This window comes from Sapajus apella, unplaced genomic scaffold, assembly GCF_009761245.1.
Source record: "Sapajus apella isolate SASKATOON/1434 unplaced genomic scaffold, GSC_monkey_1.0 scaffold36, whole genome shotgun sequence".
Classification (NCBI taxonomy): Eukaryota; Metazoa; Chordata; class Mammalia; order Primates; family Cebidae; genus Sapajus; species Sapajus apella.
In genome coordinates this window covers 23,353,717-23,374,732 of record NW_022436976.1, presented here as the reverse complement: position 1 = coordinate 23,374,732, position 21,016 = coordinate 23,353,717, and the positions used below count along the sequence as shown (strand labels likewise).

The 21,016-nt window shown below is 35.6% G+C and overlaps 1 protein-coding gene and 1 pseudogene across 12 annotated transcripts in view; both read right to left on the bottom strand.

Annotated features, from left to right (window-relative positions):
* Positions 1-21,016, bottom strand: part of DOCK7 (dedicator of cytokinesis 7) — a 231,082-nt gene that overhangs the window by 173,914 nt on the left and 36,152 nt on the right. For all 12 annotated transcript variants that reach the window (XM_032296788.1, XM_032296789.1, XM_032296790.1 and 9 more), the window contains exons 6-11: positions 20,793-21,005; positions 20,089-20,174; positions 8,919-8,985; positions 7,171-7,320; positions 5,938-6,018; positions 3,408-3,573 (exon numbers count right to left, since the gene is read on the bottom strand). In XM_032296788.1, coding sequence (XP_032152679.1) covers positions 3,408-3,573; positions 5,938-6,018; positions 7,171-7,320; positions 8,919-8,985; positions 20,089-20,174; positions 20,793-21,005 — 763 coding nt within the window. The remainder of the gene's footprint in view (positions 1-3,407; positions 3,574-5,937; positions 6,019-7,170; positions 7,321-8,918; positions 8,986-20,088; positions 20,175-20,792; positions 21,006-21,016) is intronic.
* Positions 13,122-16,364, bottom strand: LOC116563933 (annotated as a pseudogene).

The window sequence follows — 21,016 nt, the reverse complement described above, 5'->3', positions numbered from 1 at the left end:
CATATCAAAATCCCAGCTGTCTTTGTGTACAAACTGACAGTTGGTCCCAAATCTATATTAAAATAAAAGAAACTGAAAATTGCCAAAACAAATCTTGAAACAGGATAAAAGTTGGAAGACTCACGCTTCTCAATTTCAAAACTTACTTTAAAAGAAAAGTAATATGGTATAGCAGCAGTCCCCAACCTTTCTGGCACCAAAGGACTGGTTTCATGGAAGACAATTTTTCCACAGATGGGGGTGGGGGGATCATTTCAGGATGATTCAAGCACATTACATTTATCATTAGTGTCACATAAGGTGCATACAACCTAGATCCCTTGCATGCACAGCTCACAATAGGGTTCAAACTCCTACCAGAATCTAACGCCACAGCTGATCTAAGAGGAGGCATTGCTCAGGTGGTAATGCTCGTTTAGTCACCACTCACCTCCTGCTCTATGGCCCAGATTCCAACAGGCCACAGACAGGTATCTGTCTGCCACCTGGGGGTTAGGAACCCCTAGAGTACAGCACTAGTATATGGATCAATGGAATAGGATTGAGAGTCCAGAAAAAAAAACTGACACATGAACGGTCAATTGACTTTCAATAAGGGATCTAAGACAATTACATAGGAAAAGAATACCCTTTTTAATAAATGGTGCTGAAAACAACTGGATATCCACATAAAAAGAATGAAATTGGATCCCTACCTCAAAACATACAAGTCTTAACTCGAAATGAATTATAAACCTAAATGTAACAGCTAAAACTACAAAAGTCTTATAAGAATACATACAAGTAAATTTTGATTTATATTATATCATGATTTCTTAGATAAAACACCAAAAGCACAGTGACAAAAGAAAAAAAATTGAAAATGTAACTTCATCAAAATTTAAAACTTCTGTGCTACAAACAATACCATCAAGAAAAGCACACTCACAAACTAGGAGAAAATATTTGCTATCATATATTAGGTAAGGGATTTGCATCCTGAACATATAAAGAACTCATATAACTCAATGCTAAGAAGGTTAAATCCCATTTAAATATTAGGCATCAACTATTAATAAATAATAAAAGACCAAAAAGCCACTAAAAATGAGCAAAGGTTAAAAATACCTATTTCTCCAAGAAAGAGACACAAATAGCCAATACACACAAAATGATGCTTAATATCACTCGCTATTAAGATAAATCCAAACTACAATGAGTACCACTTCACCTGCACTACAATGACCATAATCAAAGAACAGATCATGTATTGAATTGGTAAAGATATGATGAAACTGGAACCTTCACACACTAGTGGAACAACAGCAGAATCCTTGAAGGTACAGCCAAACTGGAAAACAGTGTGGCAGTCCTTCAAAAGATTAAGCACAGAATTACCATATGACCAGTAATTTCACTCCTCGCTATACAGCTATTGAAAAAAAATATGCCCACACAAAACTTGTGCATGAAGTTTCAGCACTATGAAACATTATTCATAATAAACTAAAAGTAGAAAACAACCCAAATCAACTGATAAATATTAACACAACAATCATTTGGCAAGAAAAAGAAATAATACCAATACATGCTACAACATGGATGAATTTGAAAAATATTATAAGTGAAAGAAGCTAGCCACAGAAGGCTACATATTAGGTACATAGTCTAAAATTTGTATGAAATGTCTTGCATAGGCAAATCTACAGAGACAGAATATATATTAAAGGTTGTTTACGAACAGGTTGGAAGACTCTGGGGGAATGAGGAGTGACTATTGCTAATGGGTACAAAAGTGTTCCAAGACGGGTACAGAAATGTTCTGTGGTAGTGGTTGCAGAACGCTATTTATATACCAAGAAAACACTGTACAGTAAGTCCTCATTTAAAATCATGAATCAGTTCTTAGAAACTGTGACTTTAAGCAACACGTTGTATAACAAATCAATTTTACCATATGTTTATTGATATAAGCAAGAGTTATATCAATGTATATCAAATGTGATACAGCACATTTCTGGTCACAAAAACTTCATCAAACTTCTAAACAAATACTCAAAACACTTCTAATATTAAACATTTGAATAAATGTGCACTATACATACGTTTAAGAAAGATTAATAAAAATAAGTAAGATAATTATTTACCCAGTTATCCCAGTTCAGGGTCACAAGTGGCCGAAGCCTGTTCCAGCAGCTCAGAAAAGAAGGCAGTATATGGCAAATGCACCTGACAGAAATAACTTAAGCAAACACTGAGAATGACCCTATGGTCTAAAAAGAATGTGTGTTCAGAGTTCCAGGCTAAGGAACCTGGGAATGGCCAAACTTGAAGATTCATTCCTTATCCATGAGGATAAGGACATCTGAACCCCTATCCCATCTAGTGAAATCCAGGCCATACACGAAATCCAAGCCCTTTGTTTTGGGTTAAATGAGGGTTTCCAGGTGGGGGTTGCTAGCGGGAGGATGCTCAGTGAAAATGCTATGTAAACTGCATGCTTTTTCAAGTGGCTGTGGCTCTCCTGTCCAGCTCACCACTATGTATGTAAGTTCCCTCAGTAAACCCTATGTCTCATTCTCTGGTTCCACATCTCTTCTTCGGCCTCTTTAATATGCTGCTAAGCATACTGAAGTCAACAGGGGTCCAGCACAGCAGGCAGGAACCTGTCCTGGACAGGACACTATTCCATCACAGGTGCACTCATACACACACACACCCACATTACCTTACATTGCTACCACTTAAAAATGCCAATTCAGTTCATGTGCACAGCTTTAGGATGTGGGAGGAAACAAGTACCCAAAAAAACCCCACACAGACATGGGGAGAACATGCAAACTCTACACAGACAGTAGCTCCAGCCGAGAATCAATTCTTTTCCTCATCACATTGTAAAAAATCAAAAACAAAATGAGATATTTGAAGACTTGCTGTATTGTACAATTCAAATGGGTGACTTACATGGTATGTGAATTATATCTTAATAATGGTGTTAGATGAGAAAAAGGCAAAAAAAAAAAAAAAGAAAATCCTTTTGATGCAATATTACATTGCAGAGTATGCAAATGAAACAAGCCTATATTAAAAAAAAGAGGCCAGGTGTGGTGCTCACGCCTATAATCCCAGCACTTTGGGAGGCCAAGGTGGGCAGATCACTTGAGGTCAAGAGTTCGAAACCAATCTGGCCAACATGGTGAAACCCCATCTCTACTAAAAATACAAAAATTAGCCAGGCGTGGTAGCGCACACCTGTAATCTCAGCTACGCAGGAGGCTGAGGCAGGAGAATCCTTGAATCCCGGTGCCAGAGGTTGCAGTGAGCCGAGATCGCACCACTGCACTCCAGCCTAGGCCACAGAGGGAGGATTCATCTCAAAAAAAGAAAAAAGTATACATTTAGAAATGTTTTGTATAAAATACTCTTACCTCCAGTACTGATTTCTACTTCTGTAGAATCTCTTTCCAAACTCCCAGCACTGCTAACAATATTCATTAAATGGATTGCAGTCCAAGCAAAAGGCATGCGATATTTCCCAAGTCTTTGGCAAAACTGATCTGCTTGACTCTTCAGTTTCTCCAGTTTTTCCTTATTCTGCAAAACAGAGCTTTATACATTATATGATTACACTTGAAAGAAATCAATTCAAGGCTGTTTCATATTACATAAAGAAACAGGATGAGAGGTCTCAATTCTCAGCAAAGATGAAAAACCAATCTGTACCTTACAGAGATCAAGTATTAGTGTAATATCTTAACCAGTGAACAAACTCAACACATTCTACAAATGTACTTGCAGAGCAGGTCTTTGAAATTTCTGTTTGTGATTATGTTATTCTGGGGAGAAGAGAGCAAGTACCAAACATGTATTATGTATTGCAAGTACTATTTAAGGAAGGAAGCATAACTATGGTCTAGTCAGCAACTGGTAACTACAAAATATTCCAGGTTATAATTTGTTAAATTTTGTTACTCTATAAAAGATGGAAGTAGCTGAGCAAATTTAAAATAGTTCCTAACTTATAACAACCATGAGGTAATAAGAGTGGAGAAGCACAAATAGGCCAATGATAAACAAGCTCAGAGTTGTATCAAAAGAAGGAAAGTAAAAAGTTTTAGAAGAAGACTAAACACTGGAAAAAGACTAATGGTCCAAATATTCAATAGTACAAGCATATCTGGAAGACATCTTGAGGCTGGCTCAACTTTTAGGCTGCTCCTGAAACAAACATAAAGGTGTCCTGCAAAAGCCAATCAACACTCTAAGACTGAAAACCTATACCACCTCTCATATGCTCTTTGCAGATGGGATGCTGGTGAAGTATACACTAATGACAGTGTCCTACCTTGGTATTCAGGGCTAGAAAAAAATGGAACAATAACTAAATAGCACTATTTATTACTAACTCTATTATATCTCTAAAACTGTTCTTAAGTATACCTCAAGTATACTTAATTGTATCAGTTTATGTAAATATGTAAGTAAAGAGTGGAATAAGCTGCTAGTATATTTAAGAGCACCATGTAACAGACCAAATTTAATTTGTAAAATGACAACCTGGGGACAGCCAGAATACTATACTTCAACCATGAGTTCAGCCAGGTAATCAAGGATCTAGAAAAAAAATATGTCTCAGATCTACAGAAAAAGCTCACTTCTTAATAATTTGCTATTCTTAATGATTTGCTATCATTAAGATGTTCTGAATCCTGGGAAAATAGCAAAACATTTTCTGGGATTGGGCAGGTCACCCAGTATTCCTCAAGCATACTTATCCCAGAAGTTCCAGTATTAAATCTTTTGTTCAAAGATCCAAAGATCACTTGCATTCTTGTAGCTAACCCAGAGTATCTGAAATTTATTATCAATTATTCAACAATTTTTTTGCTTTTATAAGTTTATACACATTCTAGAAACTGGGCTGGTGTGGTGGCTCATACCTGTAATTTCACCACTTTGGAAGGCTGAGGCAGGTGGATTACTTGAGTTCAGGAGTTGGAGACCAGCCCGGCCAATATGGTGAAAATACGTCTCTACTAAAAATACAAAAAGTAGCTGGGTGTGGTGGTGCACGCCTGTAATCCTAGCTACTTGGGAGGCTGTGGCAGGAGAACAGCTTGAACCCAGGAGGCAGAGGTTGCAATGAGCCAAGATCACAGCACTGGACTCCGGCCTGAGCAATAAAGCAAGATTTCGTCTCAAAAGAAAAAAGAATCTAAAAATTAGCCATCTGATGGCAAAAAAAAAAAAGCTGGATTTTCTTTTATTAAGACTACTATTTTATATTTTTATTCTATTCATTAATAATCTGCAGTCAGATGGAAGCCAAGAATACCTCTATTTTGCTGGGAAAAGTTCTATCAATATCACTATTTTGCAAATAAAGAAAACCTTTCATTATTTAGGAGTTAAACTGAATTTTCTCCACAAAGAAAAAAATTTAAATCAGCTAGTTTTGAGAAAGAGGAGATTTTTTTTTTCCTTTTTTTTTTTTTTGAGACAGAGTCTTGCTCTTGTTACCCAGGCTGAAGTACAACGGCATGATCTCAGCTCACTGCAACTTCTGCCTCCAGGGTTCAAGCAATTCTCCTGTCTCAGCTTCCTGAGAAGCTGGGATTACAGGCGCCTGCTACCACGGTTGGTTAATTTTTATATTTTTAGTAAAAACAGGGTTTTACCATGCTGGTCAGGTTGGTCTTGAACTCCTGACTTCATGATCCACCCGCCTCAGTGCTGGGCTTACAGGCGTGAGCCATTGTGCCCAGTCTAGATTTTTAAAGAATCCCACAGCATATGACACAGTCTAAGTGATAAATGAAATAAAGAAGAAAGGAAGATAGGAAGCGGGCCAACAGAAAAAAATGTAGGTCTAGCAAAATTCTTTAATATGCTTTGTATAGTATTCTCCCAAATTACAACAGTAATAATGTAGGGGAAATGAGAAGCATTATATTCTACCTTGGTGGCATCTGCTTCTTTGAAAATCATATACGGTTCTGCACACTCTCCAATGTCTCCTTGCTGTAGGACTTTTTCTAGCTGTCAAAGGCAAAAAAAGTTAAGATTCAGCTTTAAAAAGCCTGAAATTCAAGGATGGTTCAATATACGAAAATCAATATAACACATTAACAGAATGACAGAAAAAAATACATGACATCTCAACTGATGTAGAACATTAGATAAAATTCAGTACCTTTTCATGGCAGAAACACTCAACAAACTAGAAATGCAAAGAAACTACCTCAACATAATAAAGGCTAACATCACACTTAACAGTTAAAGACTGAAAGCTTTTCCTCTAAGATCATGAATGAGACAAGGATGCCCACTTTAGCTTCACCTGTTCAGCATAGTAATGGAAGCCCAAGCCTGAGAACTAAACAAGAAAAATAAGTAAAGCATCTGAATTGGAAAGGAAGAAATAAAATTATGTCTGCAAATGCTATGATCTTTTATATAAAAAAACTTTAAAGATTCCACACCAAAAAAAACTGTTAGAACTAGCAAATGAATTCAACAAAGTTACAGGATACAAAATCTACATACTAACAATAAGGAATCCAAAAAGGAACTTTAAAAAAATTTTTCATTTATAGTACCATCAAAAAGAGAAAATACTTACAAATAAACTTAACCAAGGATGTAAAGGATCTACACACACTGAAGACTACAAAACATGGCTGAGAGAAATTAAAGTAGACACAAATAAATGAAAAGACATCCTGTGTTCATGCATTGAAAAGATTTGCTATCATTAAGATGTCAACACTACCCAAGGCAATCTACAAGTTTAATGCAATCTCTATCAAAATCCAATGATTTTTTTTTTTTTTTTGCAGAAATAGAAAAACCTATCCTAGAATTCATAGGGAATCTCAAGAGACCCTGAATAATCAAAGCAAATTTAGGGAAAAAAGAACAAAGTTGAAAGTCTCATACTTCCTAATATGAAAAGTTATTTAAAAACTACAATAATCAAAACAGATATAAGCCCTATATATTCCTATTAGCTCTATTTCACTGAAGAATTCTAATACGGAGTTCAAGAAAAATTAGGTAGCACCTACAGTGTATGTCCAATATTGTGTTAAAGAATATCAAGATGAAAAAAAAAAGATCAAATTCTTGCCCTTGAAAAGTTTACAATACTGACACTACAAAATAAACAAATATATTTAACATTATTCTCACCTTTATTACAAGAAAAACATCTTGGGAAGGATAAGTGATAGAAAAAATTGCTGATCTTGCCAGGGTGGTAATGGCAGCAGGTGGTACATGTGGACGTAACAATCCTTTCATTTGCTCAGAATTAAGGTCAAAATAAAAGTTTTCTGAAATCTAAAAAATATTAATATGTTAAATTTAAAAATCTGTACATTTTACAGAATCTTTTCTATTTCTTTCTATTTCTCAAATTGAAAGAAAGTTGCTTCTGCTACTACTTGCTTTTAGAATTCTTTCAATGAAACAATAAACTGTTTTCAATTACAGTAATTATAAGAAAACATTTAACTCATCCTAATAAATTTCTATTTTTTAAAAAATCATGTTAAATAATTCTCAAATCACTACTTATTTATCTACAGATTGTAGGATATTATACTATAATGTAAAGTTTATATTTCACTGAGACCAATCTTTACATACCTAAATCAAAGTAAAAGAAGTATACAACAAAATAAGAAAAAAATAATAGAAGAAAAAAAGAAGTATACAAGCCATTTGGTAAAAAAACATTCTAAACCACCATATTCCAAATTCCTTTAATTAAAAATGTAACTTCTAATAAAGTATATAAAGAAATTATCACTATAATGATGGATTCCAAATTGAGTTTTTAAAAAATTATATGAATAATATCTCAGCAGCTTCAAGTTAGCAAATACAAGTTGCTAGAGCCGAATTCCGTTAAAGAAATCCATAATATGTCTTGTGTTGGCAGCAGAAGTCACTGAAGGCATTTCAAGTTTCTTTTTTTTTTTTTAATTTCAAATTGTTTTTAGTAGCAATGGGGCGGGGAAGGGAGTCTCACTATGTTGCCCAGGTTGGTCTTGAACTCCTGGCCTCAAGCAATCCTCCCACTTTGGCCTGCCAAAGTGCTATGACTACAGATGTGAGCCATAAGCACCCAGCCAGCACTTTGAATTTCTACTATATATTAAGTCTTAGCATATTAAATTAAGAAATGGTGTAAGATAAACTTCTGATTTAATAAATATATTATGATAAAACTAAGACCATTAAAATAGAATATTTAAAACACACAAAAATGATCTTTTAGCTGGTGAGAATTTGAAAATCATGTCAATAAAAATTCACTGTCATTGTCATTCATATCTTTATGTACCGCCTGCCTAAAGTGCTTTTCTCATATTCTTTTCTATTTCTTTTTTTTTTTTTGAGACGGAGTTTCACTCATGTTACCCAGGCTGGAGTGCAATGGCGCGATCTCGGCTCACCGCAACCTCCGCCTCCTGGGTTCAGGCAATTCTCCTGCCTCAGCCTCCTGAGTAGCTGGGATTACAGGCACGCACCACCATGCCCAGCTAATTTTTTGTATTTTTAGTAGAGACGGGGTTTCACCTTGTTGACCAGGATGGTCTCGATCTCTTGACCTCGTGATCCACCCGCCTCGGCCTCCCAAAGTGCTGGGATTACAGGCTTGAGCCACCGCGCCCGGCCCCCTCTTTTCTATTTCTTAAAGTTGCTTCTGCGCTTTGCTTTTAGAACTCTTTCAGTGAAACAATAACCTGTTTTCAATTACAGTAATTTATAATAAGAAAATATTTAGCTAGTCCTAATAAAGTGAATTTCTATTTCCTTTTTAAAAAGATCTATGTTTAATAATTCTCAAAAAAAATCAATCTTATAAAACAAACAGGTTTCTGAAACCTATGATTATGACAAATGACTATGGTCAAATTATGTAATTTTACCTTTTTCTTTTCCTTGACATCATATAAAGCCAAACTCGCAAAAATGGGTTCAATTTCAATTTCAAACCTTTATGAAGAAAAAGACAAAATAATTTAAAAATAAATATAAAACACACAGTTGGAGAGAAACTGATTCCAAAACTAAATTAACACAATATCTGGCACTTTTCTACACCTTTGCCTGTATCAGTACTTCTTTCTAAAATACATTCTTCTATACATATCGCTCAGGGTCTTAAATCAACCTTATCTCCTCTATTTAATCCTAATTAATTTATCCAGCTACAAATAAACTTAAATTGCCTAAAAGCCTAATGACATATTATGTCCATCCTGAGGCACTAATCACTCTCTCACGTGGTCATTTATACATGTAGGTATGTTCATTTTTAAATAAGTTTTAAAGATAAAAGCCTAATATTTTCTTTTTCAACTATAACTTTTGGATTATAAATATTGTAAAATTCAACGCAACAATCTTAGAAAACACATTACAATATTCAAAGGAAAATGGGAGCATCCAAAGAATCATAATTAACAGTTTAATGCCTAATCCATCTAGACTTTATGTATAAATGTACTTGTTAAATGAATTTTTTTAAACGAAGAGTGTCACAGTATACATTACACTTTGTAGTCTGCCTTTTTAACTTAACATTTATGGACAAATTTCCATGCTATAAATATTATTCTTACCATCATTTTTACTGCTGGCATAGTAATTCCTATTAGATGAATATAGCAAAATTGTATACTTAAGATGTCTAATTCATTTCTAAGAACAATGACTTACATACAATAAACATCTAGTAAATACCTGTTGAATGAAATAATATATAATGTGAGGTTAACTAAAACTCTAGAGTAGATGTTCTCAATCAAGGACAATTTTGTCCCAAAGGGAACATTTGGTAATACCTACATACATTTTTGGTTATCAGAACTACAGGAGTATTACTGTCATTTAGCAGCTAGAAGTCAGAGATGTGACCAAACATCCGACACCGTACAGGACAGTCCCTGACAACAAAGAACCATCTAGACAAAAATGTCAACAGTGCTGATGTTGTAATACCCTGCTCCACATTGCATATGTTTGTATTATAAGAGAATTAAGGACCTTGTAGAAAATACACGTTTATATTAGGGTGAGGGTTTAATAAAGGGCCATTTACAAGGATTTGGACAAGATCTTGAGAAAACAACTACAGAGTGCCATTCTCTGGGGCTAGGAAAAGCAAGAGTCATTACCAACCATAGAACAAAAAAGAGAACATGGAAGTAATAACCAAAAACTAGAAAGGATAGCTATACCCAAGGTCCTTCACAGAAACTGACCTTGGAAAGAAAGAGGGCAACAGATCTAAGTGACTCAGCAGGGAAGGAGTTAGGGAAATGAACATCCCATCTGATCTCACTCTCTTCTACCCTCCAACTTCCTGCTGCTACATCCCTTAGTAAAACCCAACTAGAAGTTAAATGAAAAGAGATCTTTGTGATCCTGTCCGCATTTATCAACTTCTACAAAACCTGCTCTGTATGCTTTTGATACTGTTGGTCTATTTATTTGACCAATTCAGTAAATAAGCAGTATCCCACTGGATTTTTCATAGGAATCTTTTCATGTATTCACTGACCATTTGGATATCCTCTGACACCCCATTTTTCTATTTATTGACTCTTTCCTCATAAATCTGTAGTTCCTTATGCATTCTGGAAATGAGCATACAGCCAAGTATTGTGTGTTGGAAATACCTTCTCCTTCTCTATAATTTATCTTCTCTTACGTCTTTGGATGAACAAAAGTTATCCATTTTAATGAAGCAAAATGTATCAATGTTTTCTTCTAAGGGTAGTGCTTTCTGTGTTACATAAAGAAATCTTGTTCTTTCTATAGCCTGAAATTATCTTCTAGAAACTTTACCATTTTGTCTTTTATATTTATATCTACTATCAATCTGTAAAAAAAAATTTGTGTATGATGTGAGGTAGTGGACAAGTTCCCTATTTTCATATATATATATGAATATATATATATACACACATATGTATGTGTGTGTGTGTGTGTGTGTGTGTGTGTGTGTGTGTGTGTGTATGAGAGAAACACACATATAGAGAGACAGACAGACAGACACAAAGAGAGAAAAGCAGGGAGGAGAAATAGATATCCAACTGTCCTGCCAATTTACTGAAAGGATTACCCTTTCCATACTATAAAAAAATGTCCACTGTTATTACAAATCAAAAATGCATAAATATGTGGGTCTTTTTTTAGCTCATTTTTTTAGTTGAAGTAATAAATGTTTGATCAATGAAGTTTACATATTATTAACAGCATTCATTTGGCCAAACATCTACATGTTTGTAGAATACTACTGTATATAAAGTAGGAATATATCAAGTACAGACTTTTCTAGCTCTTTCATCTATTCCAGTGCTCTAGCTATCTAATCACGTACCAATACTATACTGTCTTAATTACATAGTTTCATACTAGTCTTGATATCTGGTTGGATGCTTTTAATAAAGGTCTTCAAAACTGTCATGCCTCTTTTGGCCCTTTGCATTTTCAAATAAATTTTAGATTCAGCTAAAAAGAAACAAAAGCAGATCGAAGGTAAATGAACGCTAATTTACTTATTCAGAAAATTAAGAGTCCACGGTGGGAGAATCGCTTGGAGCCAGGAGTTCATGACCAGCCTGTTAAACTAACCAAGATCCCATTTATAATTTGTAAAAAAATTTTCATAAGAAAGAAAATTAGTATCCCGATGTATAATTTAGTGCCATAAAATTCAGGTATAATAACTCTATAATACTTTTTTTTTTGAGACGGAGTCTGGCTCTGTCGCCCAGGCTAGAGGGCAGTGGTGCGGTCTCAGCTCACTGCAGCCTCCACCTCCCAGGTTCAAGCAATTCTCCTGCCTCAGCCTCCCAAGTAGCTGCGATTACAGGCATGCACCACCATGCCCACCTAATTTTTATATTTTTAGTAGAGACAGGGGTTTCGCAATGTTGGCCAGGTTGGTCTCAAACTCCTGATCTCAGGTGATCCGCCCGTCTTGGCCTCCCAAAGTGCTGGGATTACAGGTATGAGCCACTGCACCCAGCCAATAACTTTAAAGTATTCTTAAACAGCATTTAAAGATCCATATTATTACTATGATGAACAAATGGTGGTACACCGGAGAAAATAAACTAAAGAAACCAACACAAATCCAGATAAGAATTTATAAATTCGACAAGAATTTATAAATTAGATACATTTTATTTTTTAAGTTTCAAAAGGTTCTTCCATTACACAGAGACTGCCAAAAATGCATATGTAGAATTTTTCCTTTAAAAAAAAAAAAGTATATTCCTCATGCATTCAGTACACAATGTGAGTTAGTAACTTAAAAAAAAAATGAATGCTACATTATTTCTATACTATCAAACACAGGTATGTTTCAAGAAATGCTACTTGAGGACCAGCAATACTCAGTGGCTACTGTACTGCAAAAAGGTATTTTTTATTCACTATAAATGTACCACTCTACATATTCACTTATTTAAAATGTTAAGAATACCAAAAACAATGAAAGAAAAAACAGTTTTTAATCACCAAAGGCCTATCGTAAGACATTACTAATAAGATGTGACTTACTTGTTAGGCTTTTTAAAAATTAAGTGTGTGTATTTGTTCCCTTTAATTTATTTGATTCTGATCACAAAATAGAGGGAAAGAGCAAGGGCAATGCCTATAACAACCCCTTGGTCACATACATTCCCAGTCTATGCATCTATAAATAACCTTTGTACAACAGCAAATTCATGCTCTCCCCCAAGTGTTGTTTCACATTCTAACATCTTCAGAGTATAGTATGTGACCAGGTGGGAAGTTAAAACAGATGCCTATTCACAAGGTAGAGTTCCCCTCCACATACTGTTCCAGCTCCCTTTTGCCACTACTGAAAACAAAGTAGCTGGTTTTTCTCATTACTGATCTTCTAAAATTCTTTCATGAACAAGTAGGTCATAGACAAATTATGTCTGCACAATTCTTAGAGGGGCTTAAAGTAACCTTATAGAAAGGCAGTGACTAAGGTCTGTTCCTTGCCCCCAGCTTCCTAAGTCCCAGGCTGCCTGTGGCACCTGGACTGCCTCTCCTGGGTCTCCAACACCCCAGGGCAGCAATGAAGGAAAGGCAGGCAAGGCCAAGCATGAGGAATAAACAGTCTTTACTGGGCTCAGACCAGGAGTCCATGGGTCTTGAGGATCTCTGTGTTGTCAATTTTCTTCTCCACGTCCTCTTTGGCCTGTTTCTGTAGCCTCATGAGCTGTCTTTTCTTCCAGTAGTGGATCTTAGTCTTTTCCTTCCTCTTCTCCTCCAGGGTAGCTGTCACTGCCTGGTACTACCTCCACAACATGAGCCAGGAGCCCCAGGTAGGCAAACTTTCTCACAGGCTTCAGGCCTACGACCTTGAGGGCAGCAGAAACCACCAGCCACTTTTCTTTGTCATAGGAGAATGGGATCCCATCAAACATCTTGAGGTGGTCCAAAGTAGCCTGGCCTCACTTGATCTTGTGGGGCAGCATGCTTTACATGGTCCACCAAAAGAGGTGGCTGGGGGCTTGGAAATGGTAGAGGCCTCAGAAAGGATTGGTGTTCATCTACTTGCAAAGGAAGGCCAGGTACTTTAACTCGTTTCTGTAGAAATTGCCAGAAATGCTGATGCCCTCGCAACACATGATCATCACCTTCCAGTCCAGCAGTACCTGCTTGACCACAATGGCCTCTGGGCAACCCAGGAGATGGCCTTGACCTCAAGCACCAGGACCTTCCCCCTCCCAACTCTGGCAGCCTCCTGAGAAAGGCTAAATGGGGTGTGTTTTCACATTTGCTTACAAACAATTATAATACAGTTTTGAACACTTTATCAATATGTGTTGACTCTCTATTCAGACTTAGAAGTCAATTTTGTAAGAAAATATTGTTCAAATGCTTTCATTTGGTTAATATTTTGTCATTAAATCTTAATATATATTTTTACTTTCAACCTTTCTGGGTACTTATATTTTACATGGATTAAGTCTGTTCTTTAGTAAGACATGTAACTGGATTTTTTTAATGCAGTCCGATAATCTACCTATTAAATGGATAGTTTAGTCCATTTATACTTATTCTCAACACTTACATTTGGGTTCATTTCTAGCAGCTTATTTTTATTGTTCTGCTTTTTCTAAGCGTTTTTCCATTCTTGCTTTCTTTCTTTTGGATTGACTTATAGCTCCACTTTCAAGCCAGTTTTTCTCATTTGCCTATAATTTACATTTCTATTTTTTAATGGTTACTAAAGAACATTTAAAGTACATAGTAAAGTTTTAAAATATAATATTAATCAATATTTTTATTATTCTCCCAAATAAGATCTTAGAATGCTTTAACCCTAATCAACCCCCAATTTATACACTGTGTTGCTGATTTTTGGTTCTATCTTAATTATTTTATTCTTATAAACCAGACTCTATTACAGTAAACACAGGTTTATCCTTATGTTTTCCATTTCTTTCTTTGTTCATCATTCCTTCTTCCACCTAAAATCTTTCTTCCGGAAGTACTTCCTTTAGAAGTTACATTTTAATGACAAAATGTTGTTAGAAAACACTAACAATTTTCATCAGTGTGAAAAGTTATTTACCTCATCATTTGCAGATTTCAAAAAACGAACACAGATTCTTTGCAAATCCTCCCATTAAGAAAAATCTATTTCTCCATACCTTGAATTCAGGCTAGCCTTGTGATTTGTTTTAATCAATAAATGATATGCTGTAAGAGTTTTAATCCAAGGCCACAAAAGATCTTACAGCTTCCACTCTCCTTTTTCTGGAAACCCTTCTACCACTATATGAACAAGCCCAGGTCAGCCCACTGGATAATGGGAAAAGCATGGCTACTTTCCCAGTTGACATTAAGCCAACTGCCAAATATACAAGTGAGAGACTACTAGACCAACGTGCCTACCCACGACCAGACATGCACGAGTCCTTTATAGATCATCCAGTCCCAGCCACATTGGCCCAAACTACAAGAACTACTCAGGTAACCCACAGAATCATGAGAAATACTGAACCTTTGTTGTTTTAAAACATTACAACTTAAGATGGTTTACAGTGCAGCAAAAACTAACTGCTTCAAGAATGTGTCTGTTAAAAGGTAATTTTACTGGATATAAATAAATAACGGTTTGTGGTCCACAGTTATTTTCTCTTAACACTGAAGATAACATTCAATGTCTTCTGGCTTCCATTGCTGCTGTGGTAAATCAGCTGTTAGGCTAACTGTAATTTCTTTGCATAGGATCTCTTGTTCTCTCTGGCTGCTTTTAATATAGTTTCTTGGTTTTTGTATTCTGTATTTTTACTATGTTTAGTCTGGATATGAATTTCTTTTATTCTTCCTAGATCCTACTAGACATCCAGAATTGAGAGTTACTACTATGTTTCATAAATTCTGGGTCTTTTTTTTGTTTTGTTTCATAAATTCTGAACTCTTCAATAACTGTTTCCTTCTTCCCCAAGTTATCTCCATTCTAGAATTCAAATCAGACTTTTTGTTGATATCACTTTCATATTTTCCACATATTTACATCTTTGTGTACATTTTGTATAAATTTGTTCAGTTTTATCATCAAGATCACTTATTCACTCTTTAGTTTTATCTAATCTATGTTAAGCCCACCTAAATGGATCTATAATTTCAATTATAAAATCTTGAAAAAGACCAAATGAACCTTTTTAAAATCTTCCCCGTCAATTCTGAGAGTCTCTTGTGCCTTTAGAATATTTTTAAATAATTATTTATTTAAATATATTTAAAGTACTTATATTCCAAATCTGATTGGTAGTCCTTTACAGGTCTGCAGTTTGGTTTGCCATGTTTGTTGATTTATGACTGGAACTGAAACTTTACCTGTAGAAATATTTTGAGGCCTAGATTTTTAAAGTTAATTCTTCTAAAAACAATTAGTTGATGTATGCTTCTGCTAGGTACCTATGGCCACTGCAAATCTACAGCCACTTTAAACTAAACTTTTGGAATTTTTTGAGGCACATGTATAGTAGGTAAGCTTATGGCTGGGAATTCTCAGACTGAATACACATTGAATGAACAGCATAACATGTGAATTACACATCAACAAAGCTCTTTTTCTTTTTTTTTTTTTTTCACTTTTTTAACTTTTTCCAGTTTCCTACCTGATATTTCCCTGCCAGAGCCAAAGTTGAAGCAGACAAATATCACTACCACTTCTAATATTACTCTCATGAAATCTGGTGTTAGCGATTTATGCAGGAGTGTTTCCACCCTGCCTGTGTGTCAAGCTCTTTTCTTTGTAGCCCATTAAAAGAAGAATAAGCAACAGTCCTAATGTAAAATTAGCTACAGAACACTCACTCCTGTGAAATTTATTTTTATTTTTTTTTTTTTGAGACGGAGTTTCACTCATGTTACCCAGGCTGGAGTGCAATGGTGCGATCTCGGCTCACCGCAACCTCCGCCTCCTGGGTTCAGGCAATTCTCCTGCCTCAGCCTCCTGAGTAGCTGGGATTACAGGCACGCGCCACCACGCCCAGCTAATTTTTTATATTTTTAGTAGAGACGGGGTTTCACCATGTTGACCAGGATGGTCTCGATCTCTTGACCTCGTGATCCACCCGCCTCGGCCTCCCAAAGTGCTGGGATTACAGGCCTGAGCCACCATGCCCGGCCCACTCCTGTGAAATTATGATTTCTTCCCATTTCTTGGCTAAATTCGTATCAACTGACCATGCCTAGAAGGTATTTCCCTGAATGTATATATCATTATGTTACTAGTAGTAGTCTTTTTAATAGTAGAAATAATTTTCTCATGCAGGATAAAGGAAGGCTGTTCTTAGAGAACAAAATGCAAGAGAAATAATTTTCAAAAATATATCCGTTTCTATAATTAGCTAAAGTAAAGCTATCATTGCTGACTCTCTAAATTTTTGTGACCTCAAGTTCTTCCTCACTTTAAACCTGGACTTTTCTTATCATAGATTAATCAGATGTATATAATTATTGCTTTAGAATTTTTAATGAGACCTGAACAAACAAAAGCTAAAGAAAAGAATTGTACAAACAAATCATTCTATATTTTATTTCTCTATGAGAGAAATAACAAACTTGTAACTTTTATTAATCAAGAATATCGTAAGTAAAGCTACAATGAGATATCACTTCACAACCACTAGAATGGCTATGATCAAAAAAAATAATAATAACAAATGTTGGTGAGAATGTGGAGAAATTAGGATCATCATAACTTGCTGGTGGTAATATAATGGTGCAGGATAATTCCTCCAAAAGTTAAACATGGAGTTACTATACTAACCATAATTCCTATGTTACGCATATACCCAAGAGAAATGAAAACATACGTCCCACAAAAACCTATATACAAATTATGTACATAGTTCATAACAGTCAAAATGTGGAAACAACCCAATGTTCATTAACTGATTAATGGAGAAACAGAATGTAACATATCCATCAGTGGAATATAACTCAGCAACAAAAAGAAATGGTAGTACTGACACGTGTTACAGCATAGATTAACCTTAGAAACATTATGAAAACTAAGTTAAAAAAAAAAACAGACAAAAAGGACTACATATTGCGTGATTCCATTTATAGGAAATACTCAGAATGAGCAAATATGTAGCGAGATAACGTAGATTAGTGGTTGCCTAGGGCTGGAGGAGTTGGGGAAAACAGGGAATGACTACTGACAAATATGAGATTTCTTTTTGGGATGATGAAAGTACTCTAAAATTTATTGTAATAATAGTTGCACAGATCTGAGAATATACTAAAATTCACTAAACTGTATGCTTGGTGAACTGGGTGAATTCACTGAATTGTATACTGAATATACACCTCAATAAAGCTATTTTTATTTTCGAAGTAGAAACAACTCAAAGGCTCACTGACTGATAAATGGATAAACAAAATGTGGTGTATCCAAACGGTGGAATATTGTTGTCATATAAAGAAATGAACTACTCATATATGCCGTAACATAGATAAATGTTGAAAACATTATGTTATATGAAGAAACCAGACACAAATGGCCACACAGAATTCCACTTACATAAAATATTCAGAATGGGTGAGCACAAAGAAACAGAAAACTAGTGATTGTCAGGGCCTGAGGAAAAGGGAGAACAGGGAGTGACTACTAATGAGTATTGTTATAGCCTGAACTGTATCACCCCCTCAAAATTCACATTAAAGCCCTAACCCCCAATGTGACTGTAATTGGAAATAAGCCCTTTAAGCACTTATTAAGGTTAAATGAGGTCCTAAGAGTGAGGCACTAATCCCACGGAAATGGTATCCATTTGAGAAGAGGAAGAATTACCAGAGACCTCTCTCTCTCTGCACACACAGATGAAAAGTCATGTAAGAACACAGCAAGCAGCAGCCATCTGCAAGCCAGGGAGAGATGCCTCATCAGAAACCAAACCACTGGCACCCTGATCTTTGACTTTCAGCCTCTACAACTGTGAGAAATAACTTTCTATTGTTTCAGCTACTCAGGCTATGGTATTTTTTCGTAGCAGCCTGAGCAGACTAACACAGGTACAGAGTTTCTTTATGGGGTAACGAGTATGTTCTCAAGTTAAATAGTAATGACAGCTGTGCAACTCTGTGACTATACAACACTAATTTGTATACTTTAAAAGGGTTAATTTTATGATATAGAAATTAGAACACAATAAAGCTGTTAAAAAACAAAATAAGATTATAAGAACTGATTTTAGGTGTCCTGTTATTCAAAAGATTCAATATACTTCATCTATCTAACATGTTTCTGAATAAATCTAACTAAATACACAGCCTTTCAAGGAAAGAAACTGCCAGAATTATATATAGACATGTCCCTATGAGTTGCTTCTTCAGAAAGCTCTATGAATTGAAACTTCTTTTTTCTTAAGTCAGAACTAATACTTAAACTTCTAATATTAATGACATAACAAAAAGAGCACCGAGTTTGTTTTTCAGTAACATAATAATGAGCATATCAGTCTCTACTAATCTTTTTTAATCATGGTTTCCTCATTTGTAAAATGAACAAAATAGTATCTGCCTTACAGTATTACTCTGAAGACAGCATGAAATAAGAAAAGGCACTTTGTAAAGCAGAATATAAGATATATCACCTCAATGACATTAGCAGAAGTCAGATCTAACTTTTTTAAAGAAAATAAAAATATGTATTTCAAAATCTTCAAAAATCAAAGCCTATCTGTCTTCAGAGAATTACTCTGAAGACAGGATAAAACAAGGGAAAGTACTTTGTAAAGCAGAATGTAAACATAAGATATATCACCTCAATGATGTTAGCAGAAATCAGATCTAACTTTTTTTTTTTTTTTTTTTGAGACGGAGTTTCACTCACGTTACCCAGGCTGGAGTGCAATGGTGCGATCTCGGCTCACCGCAACCTCCGCCTCCTGGGTTCAGGCAATTCTCCTGCCTCAGCCTCCTGAGTAGCTGGGATTACAGGCACGCACCACCATGCCCAGCTAATTTTTTGTATTTTTAGTAGAGACAGGGTTTCACCATGTTGACCAGGATGGTCTCGATCTCTTGACCTCGTGATCCACCCGCCTCGGCCTCCCAAAGTGCTGGGATTACAGGCTTGAGCCACCACGCCCGGCCCAGATCTAACTTTTTTAAAGAAGGAAAAAAATACAGATTTCAAAATCCTCAAAAAGCAAAGCCTACTGTAAAAACAACTTGTTGATTTTATATTTGTTACACAGCAGGCTTAGCTTCATATATATGTTAGGCTTAGAACAGTAGGATTAGCTTCATACATAGGTTTGAATACAGAATAGCACTTAAAACGACATACCAAATTTAAAAGCTGACTTTATGTTTGTTACACGGTAGGCTTAGCTTCACATATATGTTAGGCTTAGCACAGTAGGCTCAGCTTCATATATACGTTTGAATGCTGAATAGCATTTAAAATGATATACAGAACAATATTTCTCAAAAGGACACAAATGCAACTATAAAATCTACTCAAATTTTGTTACACCAGTACTAAAATCTTGCCCAGGAAAATAAAAGTTGTAAGTAAAAGACATAAATACTCACTTGAGCGATAAGCATTTTACAAGAAGTCTTTGACCAAAATGTTCTTTGGGTACGTCAGGAACACTAAGCCGTTCTATTGGTTCTTCCTACAAATTGACAAGCAACACCAAAATGAATAGCCTTCTGATATTCCAGCCATTTCATTTTATTTTTTTAAGAACTTACTTTACTAATCTAATACTTTTAATCTGCACAATAGAACACAGAAAAGAATGACCTATTTACAGACAGAAGTTACTCTGACCAGGCACGGTGGCTCATGCCTGTAATCCCAGCACTTTGGGAGGCCAAGGTGGGCAGATCATCTGAGGTTGGGAGTTCGAGACTAGCCTGACCAACATGGAGAAACCCTGTTCCCACTAAAAACACAAAATTAGCTGGGGCATGGTGGTGCATGCCTGTAATCCCAGCAACTTGGGAGGCTGAGGCAGGAGAATCACTTGAACCCAGGAGGCAGAGGTTGACGTAGGCCTAGATTATGCCATTGCACACCAGCCTGGCCAACATGAGTGAAACTTGGTCTCAAAAAATAAGATAAAATAAAAATAAATTCACTAGTATAAAATGTATTCATTTATAAAAATTACAGCTATGTTTCAGTTGCTATATCCCCTACATTATTGTAATAAATACTATATACTAATCATAATCCCAAAAGATCAATTTTAATAATCATCTGCTTCTTTATATGCAAACATCTATACCTCATCTGGTGATGGATGCAAAGCAAAAAGTTCTTTGTGACGGTTTGATTTCCTTTGGTCATCATTCTGACGGTCTATTTCTTCATTTGGAGTTCGATCAAGTAAATTGGGAAGCAAAGCATCAGGAAGTGAATTTTTCAAGTCAAAGATACTACAGGCCCAGCTACCCCTTGGGGTATCATCTATTGACATTGAACGTCTTTTAAGATCATCCTGTCATGCAA